Here is a 27,554-nt window from a genome sequence, read left to right as displayed (position 1 = left end):
GTCAAATTTTAATAACACATTCACTGAGATGACTGACTGGGAGAGGAATCAAGTTACAGTATGGCTTTAGTAAACATTACAATACGTGTCAATGTAAAACTACAGTAACACTAGTTTAAACAGGGCTTTAGACTGCTCAGATCAAAACTTAATACTGATATGTTACAAGACATAATATTATGTTAATTTTAAAAACAATAATAAATGCTAAACATGGACATGTGTGAAATCAAATCATAATAAAATACTAAAAATAATGGTCATCTGGTTGAGTACCGTACAGGTGCAACGTATTGTAAGTATATAGAAACAGCTGTACTGAGATCAGAATAGCGTGTTATTCACAGTTTCAATTTCAAGCTCACTTTAAGATTATTTCAGTGCACTATAGGATTAAAGTGGTGTCTGCGATCAATTTGAGGTTAACTATACGACTTCATATTGTCTAGTACAGTTATAAAGACTGCAGTACAACAGCCTCCACAGTTATGGCAGGATCTTCGATATCTGCTTTGCTTTGTACCATTCGCAACTCGAGTTGAGCAGGACTGGGCTTTCGATTTGGACCCGCCATCTCTAAGAAATAAAGAAAGGAAAGGGGAAAAGAGTTTATAAAACCATTCATTGAAATGTTTATGGATTAAAACAATTGTTGAAAATATTAGAAAAAAAATAGTTGAAAAATTAAACCAAAACGAAACTGAACGAAGTCATATAGGTTCAGATTGTAATAGGCATTTGCAATTGAATTCTGAATAGTGCACATGACATAGACATACTGTTTAAAGCACATCTTAGCATAATGTCTTACCTTTAGCATAGGTTATGGTCCTCTTAATGACATGCTGCATGACTGAAACAGTCTTTTCACAAGCCGTCTGTCAAAAACACACAAATATATGCAGAACTATTACAAAGTAGCTATAATTTATTTTTATGTATTGAACCCAAAGTATTTGAACCTTTAAGACACTTTTAAATGTTACATAGATCAAGCCAATGCAAAACCAAAACCAAACTAAATAAAGACACAATAGACCCACTTTTCTCACAGCTGTCATATCCGGCAAACTGGTGTTAAGGTTATTTTTAGTTAATGTGTGATGTCTGGTATGTCATAGTTTACAGAAGTGTCATGGTAGAGTTATTACTGATAAAAATATATCACAATATGCATATACACTAGTCAACACTTGAAGCTGATCATAACCTTAACTCTTTCCCCGCCAACGTTTTTTTTTTTGCCAGTTAGCCCCAGCATTTTTTTATGATTGTCACAAAAAGTTTAATGCCCTCCAGAAAATGTTCTTCTTTAAATATATAAACATTATACAGTATATCAAATGAAAGAACAGCTCCTCTGCTTTCAAATTAAAACACAAATTAAAACAATCGTTTCATCCTACCTTTATTTGTTCTCCTTTTATCAGCTCTCAAATATGGGTAGGTTTCTTCAAAAATAGCTCATTTTGTGAAGGACTTTTAATAGAGATCAGACTCAGCGCGACAATCAAAACATACACAGAGTTCTTACTGTTTGCCCTAAGGGGATACTTCCTTGGGTAAGAATGCCACCTGGTGGATAATAGCGAAAATATGGATTGTCGTAAAAACTCATCATTGGCAGGGAAGCGTCTCTCTTAAGTTAACTCATCAATGGGGAAAGTGTTAAAAGTTGTCCTAAAATTTTAAACAATATCCTTGTCTTGGAAATTTTGATGAACGTTTTAATCCACTTCAAAAAGTTGACTAGTGTATATAGACGGCAGACTTGTGCACAATTCAGAATTGGCCTCCATTCAATTCATGAATAGGAATTTGAATTGAATTTACTCGGCCCTACAGGAAGTTGAATTTGAATGGGAATGACAGGAAGTAGAATTAAATTCATGGCAATTCAAAGAAATTCGACAGTCACACAACAGAAAGAATCTCACATACATTCAGTGTTAGGAAAGTTACTCTGGAAAATTGTTTGGCAACCATTTTAAATACTTGGTTAAAGTAAAGCATTCTGGGAAATGAACAAAGTTCCACAAAATTACAATTACAAAAAAATTCAAACTTAATTATTTGTTATGTGAGTTTTTAACATTAATTGCTGGGGGAAAACATTTCATTAATGTTATCTGTACAAGTAGTTCAAACTAATATAATTTATAGAGAATATGTAATGCAATTATATCTGACATATACTGAAAGCTTCATTTTTAACACTTCGCTTACTGTATAATATGTATATGAATTTCTTCGAATTTCTATTGAATTGCAATTCTGCTTCCTTTAATTCAAATTCGAATTGTAATTCTAGATCCTGTTTTTGACATCAATTCAAATTCAAAAATTGAATTGGAATTAAGGAGTCATTCTAAATTCTATTCTGAATTATGCACAAGCCTGATAGACGGTTTCATCGGACACACAGGCGTTAATTGTCGTGAGGGAAGGCGATGAGCATGGATCACAACTGTGTGGAGAGGATTGGCAGCCAGGCAAGAATTCAAGGATCTGTAGTTAACATTGTATTCATTAATTTTTCACAGCAATGTTAGCTCAGTGTCATAGTCGATATGTGCTAGATATGATGAATGAACAAAGGTAATTTACTTGTCATTTATTTTCCTTGTTTTCAGAAATAAACTTCTGTAAAATGACTGTTGTTATTGATCCAATGTGGAAGTCTACCGGAAGTTGCAATTAGTCCACAAAGGCCATTTGTTGTTGCTGCTAAAACCGTTTATAAGTCAAAGCAAACTGCATGATCATTTTGTGTACCTTCAGATCATTTGGATGGTGGTGGGTCCATGCTAGCAGCAATGCAGCAAACAGGTCTCCTGTTCCAACAAACACAGCTTCCACCTTCGGTATGTCCAAACGGATCTGCTGAGTTGCCCTGGTACCGTCTGGTCTTACTAAGAAACAGTATGAGTATTAGTCAGACTCTAAACTGGTCTAAACCAGCTTAACTGTAATGTATTAGAAATGCTAATCCTAAAACTAACACCAATTATAATGGATTAATATGTTTACAAAATGTAATGACACCTCCCAATATACACTACTGGTCAAAAGTCTAGGATGCATTTAAAACAATAATAAAGGATTTCATCTATTCTGGGATCTTAATGGCTTGATTATCATTCTGTCTTAACTTTTTTAAATATGTTTTCTTAAATTTTATTTTTCTGATTAAATAAATGCACATGTTTAGCAGAGCTATGTTTTAGTCTACAACATTTTAAAGATCATAGGAAACATTTGATATGACACTAAGGGGCCGTTTATACCTGGTATTACAATGCGTTTTGGTCAATCAGATCACGTGGACGAGAGAGACACATTCACGTTTACACCTAGGGCCTATACCATGAAGCCAGTTTAGTTGGTTAGCCAGGTAAGTTTAGGATTAGTTTGTGCAAATCCTGGGTTTTTGGTACCATAAAAAATAGCTTGTACCAACAAGACCTGATCACATTGACTTGGTTTTGTCAACTTGAAACTAATCCTGTAACCCTGAGTTTGTTTAACCATTTTAATGGTACAGCCCTGGTGTTTCAAAAAGTCTCTTTTGTCCACTTTCGACCGCTTCTGTCCTGATTACTTTGAGGAAATGGTCTGTGGAGACCCTGTGCTTTCGTTTAAACGCGAGTGGGAGAAATTGCAGGTTTAAATTTACGCAAATTATGTCAGTCAGAGTCCGCACAGTGTTTTGTACATTTACATGTAAGAGCTTTCTCTGATATTTCAAAGCAAACGAAGAAATAAGCTCATGCAACTTTCACGCGCTCGCAGACACTTCAATTTTATCAATGAAAATCTAAAGATTGCGCTGAACACTGTGGGCTTGGGCTAAAAGTCACACCCAATAAAAAAACATTGTGCTCATTACATTAGATCAATAGGCAGAGAGTAGGCAGTCTCTTGTGGCTGCTCGTACACATTCGACTACATGCACATCTACACAACAAAAGCTATGTGGTCGAAAGTGGACAAGCTCAAAATGATTTAAACCCTGTTAACACCTGTCTTTAGCGTTGTCCACTTGTGATCCGATCAACCAAAACACATCTTTAAGAGTAATATGCATTTTGTACAATTTGTAAAACATGTTTGTTCCCTAAGCATCTTTACAAACAAAATACACAAGCCAGAGCCAATAATGGCAAGGCACTAAGATACGGTGAATGCATTATAAATTGCTTGGCATAAAAGCATCTATAAAATGGGAAGTGGGCACAAGTGCCATTACAGGGCTAGACCACTAGACCTCTCTAAACCAGGGGGCCCCACAGGTGGGTTAAATGGGAAGTAAACCTGTTTTTGAAAGTAAAGTGACATGTTTGTCAAGTATACAACGCATTACAACGGTTACAAGCCCAACTCTCTAACCACTAGGCTACGATTGCCCAAGGATTGCTTGTGTTAATGGGGTGCTCTGAAAATGTGTCCATGCTTTGTTTTAGAAAAATGCATTATTTAACCTTCATTCTACAAAAATCCTCCTCCTCCTTAAAACTGGCTGTTGAGTTTCTCAGAAATATGCAATATGTTCAGATTAGATATCAGGCCCAGTGTGTTGCAATTCGCTAACCACTTAACGGAAAGTGTCTGAACACATCACACCCCTTACTATTATGGGTCTTACAGGACATTTAAAATGGTAGATACGCTATTATTTGTAAGATGTGGATTTACAGTGAACGCTTTAATGACTGTATAACACCGTTAGTTTTGTCTTTACAGAACGAGTGTAGCCAAATATCTGTCCCTAAAACTATGAGCCCATACTGAAAAACAAACCATGGCTTTACTACAGCCTAATAATATATACTAATCACACAAACTGCAACATTCGCTGGTGGGATTAAAAAGAAGTTTGCATGTGTTTGTAGGCATATGAATTAGCATGTTGCTAACTGGCTAGAGGAGCAAAACGGTTCTTTGCGGTTCTTAGTTTACATCCTTGCTAACATGGCCTCACCCTTTTGTTATGTGTTCCCAGGGGCAGGGTTTATATGTATGATGCCACAACACCAGGAACAGGCTTGTTGCAGGCAATACAGGCGTTTGCTGTTATTTTATTAAGTGATTTATGTTAAAGCAAATATCTCCCGTTGCATTGCATTGAGCACTGTAAATTTGCAGATGGTGTTTATTACTCAAACAGTAACATTGCACACTAACTGTGATTAAAAAAGTAGATTAAGAATCAAGTTCTCCTTTATAACACTTCCAAGGGGGCTTAAAACTAAAAGCTAAAACAACAAAAAAATTTAGATATTTCTTTATGTTTAGTTATTTTTGTAAGAAAATCTGCTAGTTATGCCAAGCTCAAGTATATTTTTTTGCTAGAAATAATATCCCAAACATGAAATATCTTGAAAACCAATATATCATTGGAGAGCTTAAAGTGTAGTTTGATATTTCAAAGCAATTTGATGATAGAAATTATGTATTGACAGTCATTTTGTTAAATGTCACTGACCCTACAGAAATGCTAATTAATTATTATATAATCAATCATAATACTAATATCCAGGGCTGGAAATGGGAAAAGGCAGGGGGGAGAGAGTCCGGGGAGTGAATTTCTAGAGGGAATGGAGTTGTATTTAGACAACTTAAAACCATTTAAAATTATTCCCCTTTACAAAGCTGGACCATAAGGACTGACAAATGGTCCATGGCCAGCGTGAATGATGCTTATCTTCACGGAAGTTTATCTTTGGAGGCCATGGTAATTTAAATATTTACTTAAAGATGACGTGAAACAGATGTCACGGTAGTATGTACTGCGGAAGCTGTGCTTTTTATAGATAAAAAGCCCAATAATATAGAAATTTACAGTAAAAAAACTTGTGCAAATATAAATGGCAAAGTTTATTTGTGACCCTGTTTGTGAGACTTATATTCTTGCATCAATACATTACAAATTGGTCTATAAGTAGTAAAAGGGCAATGAATCTAGCTTCTGTAATAATATATTTTATTTTCTCATATAAACATCTGAAAGTAGGACACCTGCGATTCTGTCTGGCATGCTCCTCTTAAAACCAGCGTCAGTAGATGTAGGATTATACAAATCACATGGGTTATGGTTACCCAGCAACGCAACAGATGGCATGGAAAATGAATTAGTGTTAGTCACGGGTGCATTACCTGTCGTTTACAACACAACCCTCATCCAATCAGAATTTAGAGTCAGAGCATGTTTTATAAACAGATGTAAGCTGCCAGACACGCATCCATGTTTAGGATAAAAAAGCAAACAAGACCCACACATATTTTAACCTTTACACAACCCAGCTGCGCCTCCTTCAGATCTAAACCCAATATTTAAAATAACTCATTACTGTTTTTGTATTTACATTTTTCACTTTTATTTAAAAACAGATGCTTTTTGAGCATAATAATGCCACCACTCTTTGTGTGACCAAGAGAAAAAAATACTTGTTCAATACTTGAATTTTGTGCTTGGTATTTCAAATATAAAGTAAAAATGAAATTATTCACCCGTTATCTGGCTACCCATGGCAACTAGGTAATGTTCACCAAGAGGAGAAGGTAAGTCCGAACTTGTGATGACTACCGTATGTGGACCCTTGGAATGCAGTAAGTTCATGACCTGAAATACAACCAACAGTTTGAGTTTATATACTTGCAGTTTAAGTTAAATAAAAGGAATAGCTAGGCTTAAGGCTGAAGTATAGTCCATTTTTGACACAATTTTTCTCAGAAGAGTGTGTGTGTGTACTGTAAATGTTTAAACCCTTGCATACATTATGTGTGTACATTTTTGTAAAGAACTTTGTTAGAGATCAGATTCAGAGTTTTTACATCAGTGGATGCTTCAGTTTTTTTTATTAGTTGGGTAAGAGCGCCATCTAGTGGACAATAGCAGAAATATGAATTGCTGTAAAACTCTGCATGGCAGGGAAGCATTTTCTATAATGTCAGGGAAAGAGTTAATTGAAAAATGTAAGGTGAAAACTTTTTTAAATTACTTCAATTTGTAACAACTAAATAATAAAAAATGTTCAACTGAAATTTTTCACATAAAGTGAGATGTTACCAATTGAAGAAGTAATTAAAAAAAAGTTTTCACCTTAAATTTTTCACCTAACTCTTTCCCCGGCGTTTTAGAAAACGCTTTTACTTTTTTACGTTGATCCAACTTTTACTTTATACAGTGTAATGTTACTGTTGAGTGCAGTAAATGCAATTAAAGTATAATTTCCTCTTTTCAAATTTTCCTCAAAAATGAAAATTTTCATGCATTCTGACTTATTAACACAGTTATAGAGTTGTTTTCTCAAGCTAAACGTAGGCAAAGTGTCAAAAAAGCAGTTGGGCGTGTTACAGAGTATTTCTGTGCTGAATGCACTTCGCCAGGTTCCTACAAGTTTCGGAAAGTTTTTTTCAATTACAGGTCCAGCTAACGTTTCAGGGGTTTCTTTACGCATCACTTATTTTTATGGGCACTTACCCTGAAAAACCCCGCCCACCTGTCAATCAGCGGGAGACGCTAGAACTTGCAAACGTCACATTACGCGACAGCTTTGTTTAATTTCAAAACTCAACAATGGCACAAAAGAAGAAGTGTGTTTTTGGATGTGAGGAGAAGAAAGCCAGCCTTATGAAAACAATTGATACAGTTTGTTTATCCATGGTAGCAGCGGAGTTTTGCGTGTGTGTTTGATGCAGTAAGTAAGACTTCTGTGTTATGTTGGAAATAGGCGCGTGCATATTATATAAGTGACACAAACATATAGTGAATCATAAGGTAAACAGTGTTATAGAGTGTTGCATGACTCGTACTCGCTCCTCCCGCAGTAGTAACTCTTCTTCATTTTTCGTATGTTATCGGAAAGAATCAGTAAAGTTAATCTTTCTTTTATAAATCTGATTAAACTAAAGACTCTTCAGAAATATAAAGGATGTAATACTTACTCTATAGGTACTCCAGATTAACATCAGAAATGCAAAAACAGTGTGTATTATGTAAGCTTTAAGTAAGGATGACTGACATTTTAAGGATCAGCTGAAATTGACTTACTTCAATTGCATCTTTTTCTGTCCTGATGGTTCTGCCCGTAAGTAGCCTGTGAGTGAAAGGCACAATACTGTTTTAACAATACTATATACTTGTATTAATGACATACAGGGATGTTGAAGATGGGCTTTGTTTTACATTCAGAAGAGGTCTTACTCTGCTTCAAACTGATTGGGTGTAATGATATTAGCAGCTGGCACTACTTTATCCCTGTAGATTGGTAGCAAGGTCTCAGGAACATACTACAAACAAAGCAGAACATGGCAAAGTCACAAACTACTGAACTACACAAAGATGTTTTTTTTTTTTTAAATAAAGCATTACATTTAAGCAATGGACTAAAGCGGTCTTTATACTTCTGTGTCGATTGTACGCTGTTGCCTTTGCAGAGATGCAAACCCTACAGTATGCAGTATGCGTCAATGCTACAGGACTGCAAGCCCTGTGATTGGTCTGCTAAAACCTCTCCCTTGGGTCAAAAAGAACTGCATTGCATTTCCGCTTACGATGGTAAAAACAATGATGAACCAAGTTGAGGAGCTATGTTTAACAACTCCAGTTGCAGCAAAAGTCAGTTTTATGTGCTGATGCTTCTCTAAAAATGTACACAACCAGCTTCTTCTTTGGCTTTTGTCTTGATACTGCCCATCAAAATTGCCTTATAGCGACCATATGTGTGACACGAAAGACCATGACGCAGAAGTATAAAATCAAACTGCAGCATAGGGGCTATGGCGTAGGTACTGCACAGAACTATAAAGCCAGCTTAACACCCTGGGGTCCAAAAACATCAGGGCGTGTTTTTTTGTAAGACATCATTTAAACCTGTGAAGGGTCTACTTTTATTTGTGTATATTTATAATAAGAACAAATCTTTGTTTGATTGTCAATTAAAGAAAACAAATAGGGTGCGCTTACATGCATCTCTGTCTTTGCCAACTGTCTTTCAAAACAAAAATTAATTGGTGTAAATCGTGTAAAACAAACTAATTACAAATCGAAAACAAATATTGCCGTTTATGTAATCTGTATAAAAGTAAAGAGAGGTTTCTAGTTTCTCCTGTCTGACCTCGTTATCTGTAATGAGATCACGCTCACAGGTGGTACATGTTTTTCATTAAAAAATAAGTAGGTGACCAATCCAAACGTTATGAACACGTCCAAACAATGACAAAGCATAACGTTTTATTAGAATTAGAGACTTTACCATGTGTTTGGATGATAAACATAATACACATTCGTGAGAAAGATCTTCAGTTATGTCTGGAAAGGCAATGGAACCCCAGCTGCATTTTAAAGAGCGATTGGAGAAGAATATTATTCCTGACAAGCAAGTCATTTATTCTCATTTATATTTGCCGTCATGTTGTCCTTATATGCTTATGACTTGCAGCCAGCATATGCGACGTCTGCTGCAGCCTCCTGATTGAAAAACAGCCTTTGTTTATAAACGAGGATACGCGAGTAAACGCCATGTGCGCGCGACCTGTTTTTAAACAGTTTAGACACAGTGATTCTCAGTTACATTTGCTATCACGTTGTCCTTGACGGCAACTTTAGGTTAGGCTGCTTTCAAACGTAGTACTACAGAAGATTTTAAGTGTGTGCTGTAATATGATTCCATACATTGCGCTATTGTTTACACACAAGTGACGTGACGCCTTTGTTTACACGCGAGTAAAGCGATGCCATATGCGACCTGTTTTAAAGCAGTAACAACATAAGCAAGCGGCTTTCGTGGTCAACATGTAACTTCCGGTAACTCCACTAAGAACAAATAACAACAAAGTACTTTTAAAATAGTTTATTTATATAACAAACAAAATAAACAACACATAGATTACCTAGGAAACGAAAACATGTGTTATTTTCGACGAGGTATTTGTTCAAGAGTTCAGTTTAGCAACTAGTCAAACTATTAAAAAAAATTAAAGCGGAAGTACAGTTCCCACCAGACACGTAATCGCATCACCGCACGTGCGTCCGATGAAACCGTCTATGTGTGCTTACAGACATAGATATGTATAAAGGCTAGATGTCTTGCCCGCGCTGCTGGCCAATTGAGTGGAACGTCCGCATTTGGCGTCCATCCCACCACAGGGCGCTCGCTCACTCGTAGCAGTGAGCTTCAATGATGCAGGTACCCCCAAACGACCACAACTTGCTCAATTTTCCACCGATCTTCAAACGGTTTGGTTTGTTATAAACATCAAAGATGTACCTATGACACTGCATACTTAAACTAACCTTTTTTTTTCATGAAACATGTTAAAGCATTCAGAATTTAAGCCACATTAATAACGTTTGTAAGAAACCAAACCGTTTGAAAATTGGTAGAAAATTGAGCAAGTTATGTTCATTTAAAAATACATGCACCATTAAAACTCAATGCTACGAGTGAACGAGCTGCCTGCTGTAAGATGGCCACCAGGTGATGACGTTAGAGACTCCGCCGTAACACATCTAGCCTTTTTACATATCTATGCTTACAGAAACACACTCATTAATACACTGTCAAGACAAGAAGTTAGACAATCTGTCAATGGGCATCTGAAAACAGCACTGCAGATACTGTAGTTTAGGTACATGATAGTTTATCTGAATTTATCTGAATTTAGTGTTATCAGTGACCAGTGATGCCACAGTTACTTTGAAAAAGTAATCTGATTACTGATTACTCCTTTAAAAAGTAACTAAGTTACTTTACAGATTACTTGATTTTAAAAGTAACTAAGTTAGATTACAAGTTACTTTGTTAGTTACATTCCAGTAGCTGCCAACACCCCCACTGCCTCAACATTAAAAATGACAACCGGTTTTGCAAACACTCACTTTATTGGAAGAGCATTTTAACAGTAACGTCAACAATGTATCTCCTGACATTTTAAGTTGAACTGTTGTGTTTTAAAAAACTCTAATATATAGTCTAATATATAGTCTTTCTTGACTTCACTTAACATAAATAGGAAAAACTTAATTTTAAAAGCTAATGTTTTAGACAGAGATATATTTTTGCTGTGGTCAATAACTCACAAGTGTGGTCTATCAATACCAGCTGGAATTTTGAACAAATGTAAAACGACTTCTGTATAATTTCACTTTAAACAAGAGTAGTGAATTGTTACTTTTGACCTTGACAGCAGGGACGAAAGTAACACACAGGTGGGTCAAAAGTAACACAACAAAACATGATAGATTTTTGTGTTACACTTGTTTTTATTAAATATATATAACTATAACCTCTTTAATATGTAACTGCAAACTTATTTTGTCATTTATCTTTGTAAAAAATAATTAAATTACATTTTTATTTTAAATGTCAGTTTTATTAAATGTTTCAAAAGCAACCAACAGTACAAACTTAAATTGCTGAGACTAAAAAAAAATGTCAATAGTTTGAACACTATGAAAATGAAATTAAATCAAATTAGAATAATATACATTTTTTAACATATTATACACAGTATTAGCAGCGGGACAAAACTAACAAGTGTTACTTTTGACCCGACAGGATCTACTCACAAAATACTTTTATTTTGAATAACTGAGAAGTCTTCAGGATGTTATATAGTAAATACCTAGTAGGTTTATCAGTATTGTAACACATGAAACGAGAAACACAACGCGTTATAAGAAAAAAAGACCGCTTTTGGAATTTACTTGTCATGGTTGAAAACACAGTTCTGGATCTACACGTGGAAATCGGTGAGTAAATAACGCAATATTTGACAACTCTTCAGAGGTTATGTGCTAATATGCTGTCATAGTGAGATGCAGATGTTAACAGGCTCGGAGAAAATCTCTTTGTTACTTTCGTTCTGCAACTCTCCTACACTTACTGGTTTTGCACTGAAGTCCAGCTTTTGTTGTTTGGGTGGTGGATGACCTCCTGCTCACTGCTTCTCACCACCGGGTGGGACTTGCTCTTAGTTTGACTGTCTGTGCCGTGCCGCTACTCCAAATGTTTTTTGTGTTTTTTAATTTGACGTAGTGTTTTTGTAGCTGCATCTCTCTTCTCTCTCCATTGTACGTTGTTTACGTTTGTGATGCTTACACGTGACCTGAGTTGTCCTCGTGCTGAAAACGTGACTTGTCGCACACCTGACTTCACTTCCCGAGACGCAAGAAGAAATATACAAGAAAATATATATTGTACTAAGGAAAATTTAAAAAATAGTAACGCACAGTGACTTGGATAAGTAACTTTAATCTGATTACTGGTTTGGAAATATTAACGTGTTAGATAACTCGTTACTAAAAAAAGTGGTCAGATTAGAGAAACGTGTTACCGGCATCACTGTCAGTGACATTTACCCATCAGTTATGTATGTAAACTTATGTGGTAGTTCTGTGGACAATATGCGCTAACAGCTGTTTATAATTTTTTTACAGGTCTGCATCCCTCAGCTGTTACAGTACTACACTGCACACAGCACAAAAACCATGAAGTTGAAAGATATTCTCACTTTTTGGACATTAAAGAGTCACATGAAGTTTATGCTCATAGTGGAGCTCTGTTGCTTAGAATTGCTGCATGGATAAAGACCTTGAAAATGCCAGGCATGTGATAATCACTTGTATCTTTAGGAACTGTATTCCAAACTGACACAAAGTTGTCTACTAAAATGTTTATGTACAAAAATGTACATATAATCCTTATCATTTAGATTTAGATTTTATTTTACACTATTTTTATATTAAACTACGAACAAAACATTTTCTCCTTAAGTCTCCTCAAATTCATTCTAGCACAACATTCCTCATTGACGCATTGGTGGTTTGGGTTTTAACTTTATGAATCACATCAATACTCATGACCATTGACCCTCCCTTGCATACTGCTGTTACACAACAAAAAGTGTCTTACAAAAGTTAAATCAATTGTTTCATGTAAATGAGTGGGTAAAATGGTTTTCTTTTTGTAGCAAATTCCCAACTCTACTAGTTCCAGTACATCCCTTGATTGTGAACAAATGTTTAGTATGTGTTCCTTGCCCTTATTTCAGCAACTTTTAAAACATTTTTACTTACCATGCATAGAATTGCAACAGAATTTCCCTGAAAATACCAACATGTACATACATGTTACTCACATATAAGTTTAGCACAGTGTGTGCTGAATAAAGTGTTGTGTGATAATAGTCACGTATATGTAAAGGCATGTCAAAACTCTGCCAGTGTGACAAACGAGTCCGGCCCCAGAGGGTTAAAATGCAAATGTTGTGGGCTTTTTTTGTGGACGGTTTATTTCCAGAAACAAAGAAAAAAGATAAAGAGATGTGCTTACCAAAGCCCCATTATCTCCCAATACTGGATCACACACTAAAATGCAAAAAAAAAAAAATCAACAATCTGCACGATATGTTACTGTTAATGAAGGTCAGGCCTTCATGTGCTGAGCTCCACACAAGACTAAAATAAAAAAAAGATTAGATTACTTCCTTTAAAATAACTTGCGCTCCATAAATTCTTGTACAGATAAACAACATAAGATCAAATAAACTAGTCACACATTTATTATACGCACCATACACTAGACTGGGGTTTGCTTCCTTCAGCTCCTGTACAATGTCCACCACCATATGCAGAAAGGAATCATCTCTACTGTAACCTGACAACAGGTTAGAAAACATTTATCTAGTTATACATAGTTATACATCTAAAAATCACACGCACACACGGCCTGAAATGAACACCCGACCACGCGCCAAATGCGGGTGAATTTTGCCATTGCAGGTAACACTGTCAATCTACCCGCACCTCACAGACGTTTTCAACTAACCCGCCCGCAACTCGGACCCCCCCCCCAAAAAAAAAAATATTGTACCCGAATAACAATATAGTTGTGTGTGTGTGGGCCTGAAGAGAGTCGGTTCGCCTGGACTCCAAATCTCGGTGCCTCAGTCCGCAGGATGTTAAAGCCTTAAAACAGAAAGTTGCCATGGAGACAACCTTTATTAGGTCCAACAGAGTCAACAATCATCAGGTGTCTGTGGGAGATGGGGAAGGGAATGCAAGAGCGTCTCGCTCCAGTGCTCTTCCGGGGGAGTTGTTGTTCCAACAGTGGCCTTGGCCGAGGCCAGTGCTGGTTAATGGGGACCGAAAGCAGATAAGATTGCCATTATTTGATCTTCGAGGGAGTAGACGCATTCCTTTACACGACCACTCTCTTAGTCCATTCTGGTCCATCAGCTTTTTCAAATCCGTGAGTTTCTCCATGATGTTATCCATATTGCGGGTCATTTCCATTACCGCTCTGTCCACTGCTTCAATCATCCGGGCAGCCTTTCTGGGCTTTGGACAGCTGTCATGGTCTTCTTAATTTCTCAATTAACCAGGGCAGAACCTAATCCGGCAGGGCAGACAGTTTCCCCCGAACCCAAGCTTCTCGTCGAGAAGAGGGTGTCAATTGCGTTGAGAGACCAGTTGATCAAATCCATGATTTTTAGTTTCGAGAGCAGTGCAGAGACAGTCTCTCAAAGTTAAGACACAAGACTAGACGAGACAAGAGGAGCAAAACAGGGAAGGTAATGAGGAGAGGGAGAGAAAAATGCGACCGCCTTCGTTGAGAGCCAAACGAGAAATTGTTGTACAAACATATACATACATAATGAAAAGAAACACCATTTTCATTAGTTTAATCTTTATCAGCCCCAAAATTTTGACAATAACAAGGATAGCCCCAAATAACAAAAACTGACAATGTCAGTAGCGGGTGTTACCACCATTTGCCGCAATTACAGCTTGACAACGATGTCTCTTGCTCCTCACTAGCCTCATGATGTTGTGAGGCAATGCATTCCACTCTTTCACAAGTGATACACGCAGTTTTGCCAGGTCACATGGGGATGGGGTACGATCATCCAGTCTCTTTAGCTGGTCCCAGACGTGCTCTATGGGGTTCAGGTCAGGGGCCATTACTGGCCATACCATATGAGGCACTCCGACCTCCTGAAGTCAAGCTGTGACAATTCTGGCACGATGTGGTGGAGCATTATCATCTATAAAGAAAAATTTGGGGGTGTGCTGGCGGAATTGGGGGATGATGATGGGTTCTATGATGTCTCTGATGTAAGAACGTGCAGTGATTGAGCCATCTACAATAACCAAATCATTTTTGCGCTGACTGGTAATGCCTGCCCAGACTGTTGCTCCTCCTCCACCAAAGCGAAAGCTGGGGACCATGTTGACCTCAGCATATCGCTCACCTCGCCTTCTCCAGCAATGCTGACGACCATAATTTCTTTGCAAGGTGAGTCATCAGTGAACAGGAAGTTTATCCGGGTGTTTGTACTGCAACCTGGCAAAAGCCTCCACCCTTGTTCTGGTCCATAAATATGGCTTAGATTTCTATTTTAGTCTAAGGTATCCAATCTAAAAATTTTATTATCCATAAGAAAAACCCATAAATATCACAGATAAAAAGTAATAATTTTACATCTCCTCAAAAATGTTTGCCACACAAGGCACATTTTTAATACTTTAGGTTTGTTTAGTTCCCTTATGACCATAAGATATAGCAATAGTTAAAGACTTTGCAAGCATTAATGATAAGATGAATAATATTAACAGGCAAAGAAACAGGAGGTATTGACTATACCTGTTAGTACATAGTCGTAATGGTTGACATTGTTGAGCTTGATCCCATCGTACAGCACCTGCAATTCTTCTGCAGTCAACACTTGACCTTTCCAATGTTCATATCCTAGCAAAAAGATTACAAACTTTAGATTAATCTGTGCAGAGTAGCGGGGTGAAGCGCAACACACATACAGAAAATTACTCTGAACTATAAAATTACATTTATTATGGTGATAGAGAGGCCAAAAATTACAGACAGCTGCTTTAAAATAATTAAACACTGATCAAACTAAATTTCAATGAGGCTGTTTACACTTGGCATTAACATGTGTTTTCGTCGATCGGATCACAAGTGGACCACGTTAACGCCAGGTGTAAACGGTGTTCAAACCGTTTTGAGCTCGTCCACTTTCCACCACTTTCAACCACATCCAGAGGTGGTCGAAACCACTTTCGATCGGATCGCTTTGGAGCTGCGGAACGCACATGTGGTTGAATGCGTTCGAACAGCCACACGCGACCGCCTTCTCTCCGCCCATTTATCTAATCTGAGGTATTAAACACAAGTTTCACGTCTTTTTTGACTTCTGGCATGAACATTCGGTGAACAGCGCTATTTTTAGCCTTTCATTGATAAAACTAAGCGGCTGATCTCCGTAGTTTCGTTTTGAAAGCGTCTGAAAGTTGCGCGATCCTATTTCATCAATTGCGCTGAAAATTCAAAGAAAGCTCTTACATACTCATGTACAAAACACTGTGCAGCATGTTTACTTGCTAAACAAGCAGTGGACTCCGACATTATATTAGTTTGCGTCCATATAAACTCATAATTACTCCCGCTCAGGTTTGAATGACAGCAGAGAGACTCGCCCCCCGTCTCACAGACCACCCCCTCATAGTATTAAGCATAGAAGCGGTCGAAAGTGGACAAAAGAGACGGATTTAAATACCAGGTGTAAACGTCATGTGTCTCTCTCGTCCACTTGTGATCCGATCGATGAAAACACATCTTAATACCAAGTGTAAACAGCCCCAATAAGTCTTTACCTAATAATAGAGATTTATTTTCAATGATAATCGAAAGGATTAAAGCATAAAACATTTCTCTATCCCTATCTCATGCACACAATGGGTCAAACGAAGTCACATCTGCACATCACAAGTATCAGATCGTGTGACATTTTTGGTCTAATGATGTGTAATTCGTAGACGTCAGTAAGTCTCCAGTGTCTCACAAACAGCTAACCTTGTGGAAGTCATTACAGTTTAAAAAAAGAAAAATATACAGTGAGTAGCTGTTCACATGGATTTTAAGCTAGTTTTAAGAGGAGCCACAAAAAAAACTGCTGGTTCTTATGATGTCTACTGTTTTACAATGATAAATGTTAGTTCATGTAGATTTGGGAAATATTGAAGTCAAAGTTTTCTAGTATGTGAAAAAATAAAAAAAGAAGAGAATTAATTACAATTCCTTCATTACAGAAACTTATATGGTGAATTCAATAAAACATAAGTGAAGAATAAGAATTAGAAATGCTATATATTTTAAGTACCTTAAGACAGATGTCCTGGGGTTAAATGTTAATAGTAAAAGCTGTTTTAAGCTCACAAAGTATATCAATGTCTCAACATAAAAGGAACAGTTCACACACCACTTTTTTCGTGAAGACACATGACAAAAGTCCCATTCACCAGATTTAGAAATGCCACCTAAAAAACCTCATGAAAAGAGATGTCCCATCTGGTGGATGGATGCAGCCACCTTTAAATTCAGACAAACAACACTATTGACCAGGAACAAAAAAAACATGAACTTTATCCAAGTTTCACTTCTAAATTCAATGAAAGACCCATTCACTTCAGTCTGTATGCTGAATGAGGCTTCAGTTCTGCAGTGTTTAATAATAAATTAAATAACAGAGGTGGCACCACTACTCCAAATTTGATTTAAATGGGCCATGGCACAATACTTTTTTTTAAGATGTCAAATAATTATTTGGTGTCCCCAGAGCACATACGTAAAGTTTTAGCTCAAAATACAATATAAATAATTTATTATAGCATGTTAAAATTGCCATTTTGTAGGTGTGTGCAAAAATGTGTCGTTTTGGGTGTGTCCTTTAACTCTTTCGCCGCCAGCTTTTTTTAAAAAAGTTGCCAGCCAGCGCCAGCGTTTTTCATGATTTTCACAAAAGTTTAATGCCTTCCAGAAAATGTTCTTTCAAATATATAAACATACAATATATCAAATGAAAGAACAGACACTCTCATTCATTATTCCTGTAGGCTCCTTATGGAGCATAGGGCTGCAACAACACCACGCCAACGCACTCTGTTTTGGGCTGTTTTCTTTAGCTGAGTCCATGTCACTCCGGCCTCCTTCATTTCACACTCGACTGACCTTCTCCACGTCTGTTTGGGCCGTCCCACTTTCCTTTTTCCTCGTGGGTTCCAGTCTAGTGCTTGCCTTGTGACGTTATCTATTGGTTTGCGAAGTGTGTGTCCTATCCACCTCCATTTTCTTTCCTTGATGTCCCTGCCGACTGGGTTCTGGTTGGTTCTGTTCCATAGGTCTGTATTGGAAATCTTCTCAGGCCACCTGATGTTGAGGATGTGGCGCAAGCACTTATTGACAAATGTCTGTATCTTGTTGGTGATGGTGTTTGTAACCCGCTATGTTTTAGACCCAAAGAGGAGGACTGCTTTCACGTTGGTGTTAAAGATGTGGACTTTGTTGCGCTGGGATAAGGCCTTGGAGTTCCAGATGGGCCGCAGGATATTGAACGCTACTCTTGCTTTGCTTATCCGACTCTTGACATCTTCATCTGCTCCGCCATCAATGTTGACCACGCTTCCTAAGTACACAAAGCGATCGGTCTCCACCAGGGCTTCTCCCTGTAGTTGCAGTGGCTGATGTAATCGATTGTTCATCCGCATCACCATTGTTTTCTTGATGTTAATTTTCAGGCCAGTCTTCTCTGCCTCGTTCGCTAGCCGCGTTAGCTTGGACTGTGCATGCAGCTGTTTGTGGGACAGGAGGCCGATGTCATCCACAAAATCCAAGTCCTCTAGATGTTTGGTAAAGGTCCACTGGATGCCGTTGTTGCTGCCCTCTGTAGTTCTTCTCATGATCCAATCTATGACGATCAGAAAAATTGTCGGTGAGAGCATACAACCTTGTCTCACTCCTGTCTTTACTGCGAAGGGGTCTGTCAATCTCCCATTATGGATAATCTGGCAAGATGAGTCCTCATACAGCTGCTGATTGATGTTTATGAGCTTTTGCGGGATTCCGTAGTGCTGCATCAACTTCCAGATAGTCTCCCTGTCGACACTGTCGAAAGCTTTCTCAAAGTCTATGAAAGTCATGTACAAAGGAGTCTGCCATTCGATGGATTGCTCAATAATAATACGCAAAGTGGCGATATGGTCTATACATGAACGATCTTGTCTAAATCCTGCTTGTTCTACTCTGAGCCTCTTATCTAGAGCTTCCTTCAGTCTCTCTAGGATGATTCTGGTCAGCACCTTACTGGGGATGGACAGCAGCATGATTCCTCGCCAGTTGCAGCACTGGGAAAGATCACCTTTCTTGGGGAGCTTTACCAAGTACCCGAGCTTCCAGTCGGCCGGCACTAGCTCCTGTTCCCATATCTTCACCAGGAGGGGGTGCAACATTTCTGCTGCTGCCACCGCATCTGTCTTTAAGGCTTCTGGGGGTATGCCGTCAGCGCCTGGTGCCTTGCCATTCTTCAGGGACTTGATGGCTTTGATGGTCTCTCCCTTTGTTGGTGGATTTGTGTTGATACAGAGGGGTTCTTCTGTTGGTGGTATTTCAGGAACTATTTGCGGTGGTGGTCTATTGAGAATTTCTTCAAAATGTTCCTTCCATCTTTTTCTTTGCCCCTCATCACTTGTGATGGTTCTCCCATGCTTGTCTTTGACTGACTTGCTCGGGTTGAAGCTCTTCCCTGACAAAGCCCGGGTAATTTCGTATACTCTCCTCATGTTGTTTTGCTTAACTGCTCTTTCTGCCTCTTCTGTCAAGTTGTGTACAAATTGTCTTTTGTCCTGTCTTGCACTCTTCTTCACTTCCCCATTTACCTCCCAATACTGTATTCTGAGGTCTGTCTTCTGTTGTTGATCACAGCATCTGTTGATTTTCTCTTTCAGCTCCCTCTTCTTCTCTATCTTGTCCCATGTTCCCTTCGACATCCACTCCTTCTGCTCCCTCACTTTCTTCCACAGAACTTTGGTGCACGCATCTTTCCAGGTCTTCTTTATCTCTGTCCAGTGACTCTCTACTGACTCTTCGGCCAGCTCTGCCAGCACCTCAAACCTGTTCCTGACTTCACAGTTGAACTCTTCCACTATCTTTTCAAACAAAAAAACCGCTTCATCCTACCTTCAGTAGTTCTTTTCTAATCAGCTTTTGAATATGGATAGGTTTCTGCAAAAACACCACATTTTGAGCAAAAAGCAGAGATAATTCCATTTTTGTGACGGACTTTTCATAGAGATCCCATTCAGAGCGATCTTTAAAACAGACACGGACATGCAGCCGCTTGCCATAGGGCAATACTTCCGGGTTTAAAAAGTTGTAGAAGGGCGCCACCTAAAGACGGAAATACTCGCCATTGGCGGGGAAGCGTTTTCTCTTGATTGACGCGATATCTCGTCAATGGCGGTGAAAGAGTTAAAATGCAAATGAGCTGATGAAATTCACACACTGATCACAATGATGATGGTTTGTTGCAAATAAAACTCAATTGTGCTTTTCTTTGCACTAAATGGCAGTGTTGTGGTTGGATAGTGCATATTAAGGGGCGGTATTATTATAATAAGAGCTCCTTATGACATCATATGGAGAGAGAAATTTCAACTACCTATTTTTTATGTGCTTGTAGAGAATGGTTTACCAAAACTAAGTTACTGGGTAGATCTTTTTCACATTTTGTAGGTTGATAAAAGCACTGGGAACCCAATCATAGCACTTAAACATGAAAAACATTGGATTTTCATGCCAGGGCCCCTTTAATGTAATACAATTTGATCTAGCAGTATTAAAACTTATGTGGTAATTTACACCGCACCGGGGAGTAATGACACTTTCTGATTAATGGCATCAGGTTGAAGAAGGTTACAGTTATGACTGTATTGCCAGGTGTCCTTAAAGTAAAACATCTTCTGTTATTCTGTTATTAATCATAAATAAATTATTAAAAATTATTATTACCTTAACTAAGAAGAGTTGATACATCCCTCTATCATCTTAGTACGTGCACTTCAACGCTGTGGCGCGCGGCGACACTTTGATAGCATTAAGCTTAGCCCCATTCATTCAATGGTACCAAACAGAGATAAAGTGACCAAACACATCAACGTTTTTCCTATTTAAGACGAGTAGTTATACGAGCAAGTATGGTGGCACAAAATAAAATGTAGTGCTCTTCTAAGCGGATTTAAAATAGGAACTATATTGTATGGCGGAACAGCACTTTTGGGGGTACTTTGACTCGGCGCAGTAACACCCTCCCTCTCCCATTATGAGAGGGAGAAGGGGAGCGGACTTTTCAGGCGGGTCGAAGTGCTCCCAAAAGTGAAATTCCACCATACAATATAGTTACCCTTTTAAATCCGCTTAGAAAAGCGCTACGTTTTATTTTGTCGCCCCAGCGCTTACGTGCACGCACACAGATGATAGAGGGATGTATCTCTTCTTGGTTAGGGTAATCACATAGTTGAATATGGAAAATGGATAGGATATTCCTTTAACATGCTATAATAAATGACCTGGTCTCTTAACATCTCTGCTCTTGTAAAGAGAGCACAGCAGCGTCTGCACTTTTTGCGTCGAATGAGAAGAGTAAATATCCCCCCTCACATCCTCACCACTTTTTACAGAGGCACAATAGAAAGCATATTGACCAGCTGCATCTCTGTCTGGTTTGGGTCCTGTAACGCCTCAGACTGGAAAGGTGTGCAGAGAGTGGTGAGGACTGCGGAAAAAATCATAGGGACAGCACTCCCCCTCATCGACAATACTGCTGGTAGCCGATGCCTGACCCGGGCTCAGTCAATTATAAAGGACCCTTTCCATCCCAATCATGCTCTGTTCTCTCTGTTGCCCTCTGGGAAGAGGTTCAGCAGTTTTAAATGCAGAACAACAAGATTCTATAATAGTTTCATTCCTCATGCAATAAGATTGTTGAACTCCCAGTGAAATTAATCCTTTTATGCATGTGATACTGGTCACTTATACTTATATGAATCATGTACTTTTTGCTGAATTAGAGCCTGTGGCCATTTTTATGTATATTAGTTTTAGTTAGGTTTTTAAGTAATTTGTATATTGTATTATATGTGTATTTAATTTATTATTTTTATGCTCAGAGCCTTGCAACGAAATTTCGTTCAACTGTACATTGCAAAATGTGTAGCTGGATGACAATAAAGTATGTCTAAGTCTAAGTCTAAGTCTAAGTCTATCTGTTGAGTATCTTAAGCTAAAACTTCACATATCTACTCTGGGGACACCAAATATTTCTTTTACATCTTGTGAAAGATGTCCCATTTAACCCCAAAAATGGAGGTGGAACCGGAGGTCCTAAAAGGCTAACTCCCTTCCGGGTTGGTCTACAAAAATACATCATCCCTGCGGCACTCTACTGTCGAGCCCTGAACAGAGTTATTAAACAACGACATTAGTCTTTAAACAATATATCTTTGTTTTATTCTAGCTTATTTCACTATAAAGAAGTATTCTTGGGTGATATCATGTTGGAGAGGGTTTTATTAGTATAAAAGTATTACATACCAGGATTTTTAAGAGAAAAATGGGCGTGAAGAGCACAGAAATTTCTCTTTAAGAAAGAATCAAGTGTTTTCTGGCATATGACCCAAAACGGTGGGAGAGGGCTTCTGCACAGTTTTCAAAATGAAAGAGAAGGGTGGAATTTCAGATAGCGTGGGAAATGAGGCGGATAAACAGCTCCCACATAGACAAGAGGCCTACTGGTACTCTTGGGAAATTTAGCACAGCTTGACTTTTAAAGTAACAGCACCCATTTGCAATGTTAAACCATTAACCACCAAAAATTTTAAAATGGTCGTACTAGGAGGAGTGACCTAACTCAAACTGCAACAAAGGTTGCTGTCTATTTATTATCCCCCATCACCGCTGGTCTTCTTAAATTATGTATAACAAGTTGCTGCCTCTTTGTTCTTTTGTTGGTTCACTGGCCAGTGACCAAGTGGCTTCCTCTTTTCTTTGTGGGCAAAGCTGGTTGTTCTTTAGCTGTTGCACTGCTGCCATGGGTTACGCGTGTAGATACTGCCTTATAGTAGTATGCATTTGTAAATGCACGTCGACACAGAGGTATAGAATGAAAACCGACACATAGCCTACCGTGTCGAGGTTACGGCGTAGAACTTAGGCAGAACTATATTGAGCCCTGCTCAACATTAAAAGCTATAATGAGAGACGAGCTGTGTCTGAAACCGTTCCCTCGTTCACTCATTCACTATTCCCTATATGGGGAATGACAATTGAGTCCACTTTATGGGGAAGAAGCAAATGAAATGAGTGAGCGATTTCTGACACTGACGTAAATATCATGCGTCAGAGAGCTGTCGCAGAGATTCATCATAAACACCTGTGTGGCTTTATTGATTGTACTGTGAAATGGTTAAGTTTACTTTCTTACTGTTTTTCACATTTGTCATGTTTATTGTATTAGTTGCACAAAACAAATGCAATGTATCACCACAAAAGGAATTACAACTTTTGATAAATGCAGTACTGTGAATAAGAATCATGTATCAACCGTTTGTGCTCTCCCAGTTCTCACAACATGGGCGGTTTAACATTATGTGAATAATTTACAACAAAACAGAAGATAACGTGCATGTCTTCATCTCTACAGAAGACATGCACAGTATATATATCTCTATATGTCGTAACAAAACTGGGTGAGCTCTGTGCCGACTTGTTTGCAACCATTTTAAGCTTGTATTTCAAAATAAAATTAAGCAATGTAAGTGCTGACTCGAATCTTGCAATGTTTTTGGAAAGTGTGCAAAAAATGTGGGTGATTTGAGGCCACAAAGTATGCACTTCATGCATCATTCAAAAGAGGCCTAATGCTGATGCATGATGATTTGGCAGCCGAGATGTGAAGCTTTCTTGGGCCATATCCTTAACCTTGAGTTTGAAAAACACACTGCATTTCATTCATACTACACACCTTCATATTGTATAGAACTTAATTTTTGAGACACATATACTTCTGGTTAGTAAAAAGCAATTTAGTTTTCCATTTAAGATGACACTACCCATCTGTAATTCATAGACAGTAGATTGTTGCACACTGCATAGATTAAGGGCATAATGTAACGTTTGCCACCTGGGATGCAAAGATTGTGTATCTCTTGTGTGTGCAGTATAAATATTTGTATCAGAAATAAAACATTTATTGACCAATCAGAAACAAGGACTGGAACTAACCATTTTATAACATATACTGTGTTTATAACATGCACTGTCTGGAGACTTTCACTCACTTGACTGTATGTTAATTATTTGTTTTAAAGGTCACGTTCTTTCTGATCCTTTAAACCCTAGTTAGTGTGTAATGTTGCTATAATAGCATAAATAATACCTGTAAAATGATAAAGGTCAACATTCACTGCCAGGCAATATATTTTCTTTAAAGGTGCAGTGTGTAATTTTTAAAAAGATCTTTTGACAGAAATGCAAAATAATATACAAAACTATATTATCAGGGGTGTATAAAGAACTTTTTATAATGAACCGTTATGTTTTTATTATCTTAGAATGAGACGTTATCTACATACACCGGGGGTCCCCTTTCGTGGAAGTCGCCATTTTGTGCCGCCATGTTTCTACGGAAGCCCTTAACGGACAAACTTTTTTTTACTAAGTTGTCTCCGTCGATGACATGTTTTTCCGGTGGCGGCTACCGTTGCTTCTCTATGTGTTTCAAAAGTGAGGGGTGAGCAGTGGACTGAGCCATTGGTTGCAATTCAAAACCTCACCTCTAGATGCTGCAAAAAATTACACACTGCTCCTTTAACAGAATTTGCCTTTCAAAGCCTACAGCGAACGGCCTGTTTGGACTACAGCCCTCTACTTCCTGCTTTAATAACATCAGTAAAACAGTTTTTTGAATAAACTCCGCCCGCAGGAATACGTCAGTCACCAGCTAAGCGAACGGCAAGCTAAGCTGCTATCGAATCACAACAAACTAAACAAACTACACAATCGGAACTCGTTAAGTATTTCTGAAGGAGGGACTTCATAAAACCCGTTTTGAGGACAGAGGGTGCATCCCTATTCAGGGGCTGCGGCCTTTTAACCACTTGAAATTAGATAGAAAATTGAGCAAGTTATGGTCATTTAAAAGTACATGCTCCATTAAACGCAATGCTACGAGTTAGCGAGCGCCCTGTGGTAAGATGGCCGCCAAATGCGGACGTTCCACTCAATTGGCCAGCAGCACAGGCGAGACATCTAGCCTTTATACATATCTATGGGGAAAAAGGCCATTTGGAGGCTTGTAAGTGAAGGAGCCTTCGAATTGTGACAGCCTTCCTTGCGGCCCGGTGATGTAATTTGCCTTCAAATACGGCCTTGGAAGGCTGCAGTCCCTGAATTGGGATGCACCCAGTGAAAACATTGGTATACAAATAAGTAAATTGTGTGAAAAATACCGTTTTTTTACACGTAAAAACATGAACACGTTATATTGGTCTGAAAGAACGGGACCTTTAAACTCATGTCGCTTTGTATGCCTGAGCACATGCTGCTAAACACAATAAAAGTTGAACTTTGACCTGGAACCTTCTGACATCAATAGGGTTAAACAATACTGTGATTTCTTAGGTATGTGAATTATATTGATTTTTTTTGTTGCTGTGCACTTTAAATATTTACAATTAACGGGACTGTTCGTATTGTTTTAAAATTATAACTAACGTTATTTTGCAAAATGCTGTCATTTTCAGAAACTAACCTTACATACATGAACTAAGTTAGTATTACTAAGAAACGCGATTTGCATCAGACTCAGTATTTAGGCATTTATATTTAGTTACCTGTGTGATTTGAGAACTGCACCGAGTTTATGGAGTCAATCTCAAATCCGAGCACCTATTAAAGAAATGTAAAGTCAGTAAATCTGATTTGCTTGCATATCTAGCAGCTTTTAACTACTAGCTACGCTAACGTTACAGGAATTTAATAAACTCAATTTTTCTTACCTGTAGTGGAAAAGATGCCGCTTTGTTTCCAACATATCCCCTAACAACATGGCTTTGAATGGAGAGAACTCTACTATCCATCTCTGGTACCATTTACTATTAAAACTATAATGTCTGACAAAGATGCACGCAGCATGTGACGCTCGCTGACAAAGTTTTTTTTTTTTTTCGCTCGGCTGACAAAGTAAAGTACCAGTCTTTTAACTCATTAAAACACCGAGTTCTACAAGAGCCCAAAAGAAGAGAAAGCCCCAGTAAGTAAAATAAAACACTTAAATAATAACAGACATTCAACTCTCAGCTCAGCTGTTTTCAGCTTATTTATGTTCAGTTCAGGCAGGCACTTGAGGAGGACACCTATGATTCTCAGCGTGTGTGCAGGGCTCTGACTGTGTGGATGGAATACAAATTGGACAGTCGTGTTATGGCAATAATAACAGGAATGAAGATGTCAGGAGGAACCAGGATGATTGCATGCATTTCGATTTAAAAAGGTACTTAATGCATAAACTAAATACTTTGATTAAAATTTTGTATTCACACTTTCAAAATAAAAGTCCGACCATTCATTTACTTTATATCTAGACAATGCGGGTTTAGCTCCTGACACATGATGCCATCTATTTTTTTACGGTCTATGGATGCCATTTAAGTTTCTCGCTACTTTTTATTTGGTAATATTTAAAAAAAATATTATATGTGTAACTTGTTATATGTTTCATCATCAAATCAACAATTTGAATAAACGTTTTCAGAACATACAATTAGGCAACCCACCCAGTGCATGCAAACTAACGTAATGTTTCACAAGCTGCCTTGAGTCTTATGCTGTTAAAATCCTTAAAAGTTTGTACAAGTAATTTACATGCAAATATAGTAAAAACAACCAGTTAGCTTTTACAAGCAGCATTTATCCTCTTGTCTAGATCAGTGGTTCTCAACTTTTTTCACTCCAAGGCCCCCCTATTGCAAACAATATTTAAAGCCCCTCTTAGGGTGGTCCTTATAATTGTTTAAAAAATTAATGTTCAAATCTCACCCCCTAAATGTGTTAGGATATCATTTAGAGGTTGCTCAAGACCTTTGAAGTTTAACACATTTTCGTATTATGTAATTGTAGGAACAATTCAAAATTTTGCACAGTGTGTTTTAAATAAGTGTTTCTCAACCCTGGTCCTCAAGGACCCCCTTCCAGAATGTTTTAGATGTCTCCTTAATTAACACACATGATTTAAATTATTAGTTTGATAGGGAGACATTCTGGAAGGAGGCTGATGAGTTGGTTTAGGTGTTTTAAATAAGGAGACATCTAAAACTTTCTGGAAGTGGGTCCTTGAGGACCAGGGTTGAGAAACACTTATTTAAAACACACTGTGCAACATTTTGAATTGTTCCTACAATTACATAATACGAAAATGTGTTAAACTTCAAAGGTCTTGAGCAACCTTTAAATATTAATATTGAACAAATTTCGCCCAACTTTTTTATTTATTTATTCAAACATTGGTGAGGTGAGAGCATGAACTTTTAAAAGTTGAAAAATAAGGACCCCCCCCCAACTCTATTTCTACCCAATAAGGCCACCCTGTGGGCCCCAGCGCCCTGGTTCAGTAACACTTTGACTAGATGCAGTAATGTGGCA

The 27,554-nt window shown here is 38.0% G+C and overlaps 1 protein-coding gene across 1 annotated transcript; it reads right to left on the bottom strand.

The window, feature by feature from the left end:
* Window positions 1-48: 48 nt before the first annotated feature.
* pdxka (pyridoxal (pyridoxine, vitamin B6) kinase a) lies at window positions 49-26,291 on the bottom strand. The gene is made up of 11 exons (XM_055214957.2): window positions 25,913-26,291; window positions 25,748-25,802; window positions 15,651-15,755; window positions 13,578-13,661; window positions 13,338-13,372; window positions 8,207-8,292; window positions 8,054-8,099; window positions 6,511-6,622; window positions 2,776-2,912; window positions 812-878; window positions 49-576 (listed from the first exon to the last, which is right to left on the bottom strand). Exons 1-11 carry the CDS (start codon window positions 26,003-26,005, stop codon window positions 455-457), a joined length of 942 nt encoding a protein of 313 aa, XP_055070932.2. The 5' UTR covers window positions 26,006-26,291; the 3' UTR covers window positions 49-454.
* Window positions 26,292-27,554: the final 1,263 nt, after the last annotated feature.

Source organism: Misgurnus anguillicaudatus, chromosome 17, assembly GCF_027580225.2.
Source record: "Misgurnus anguillicaudatus chromosome 17, ASM2758022v2, whole genome shotgun sequence".
Taxonomy (NCBI): domain Eukaryota; kingdom Metazoa; phylum Chordata; class Actinopteri; order Cypriniformes; family Cobitidae; genus Misgurnus; species Misgurnus anguillicaudatus.
The sequence above is the reverse complement of the archived record's forward strand: the minus strand, read 5'-3'. Positions and strand labels throughout refer to the sequence as shown.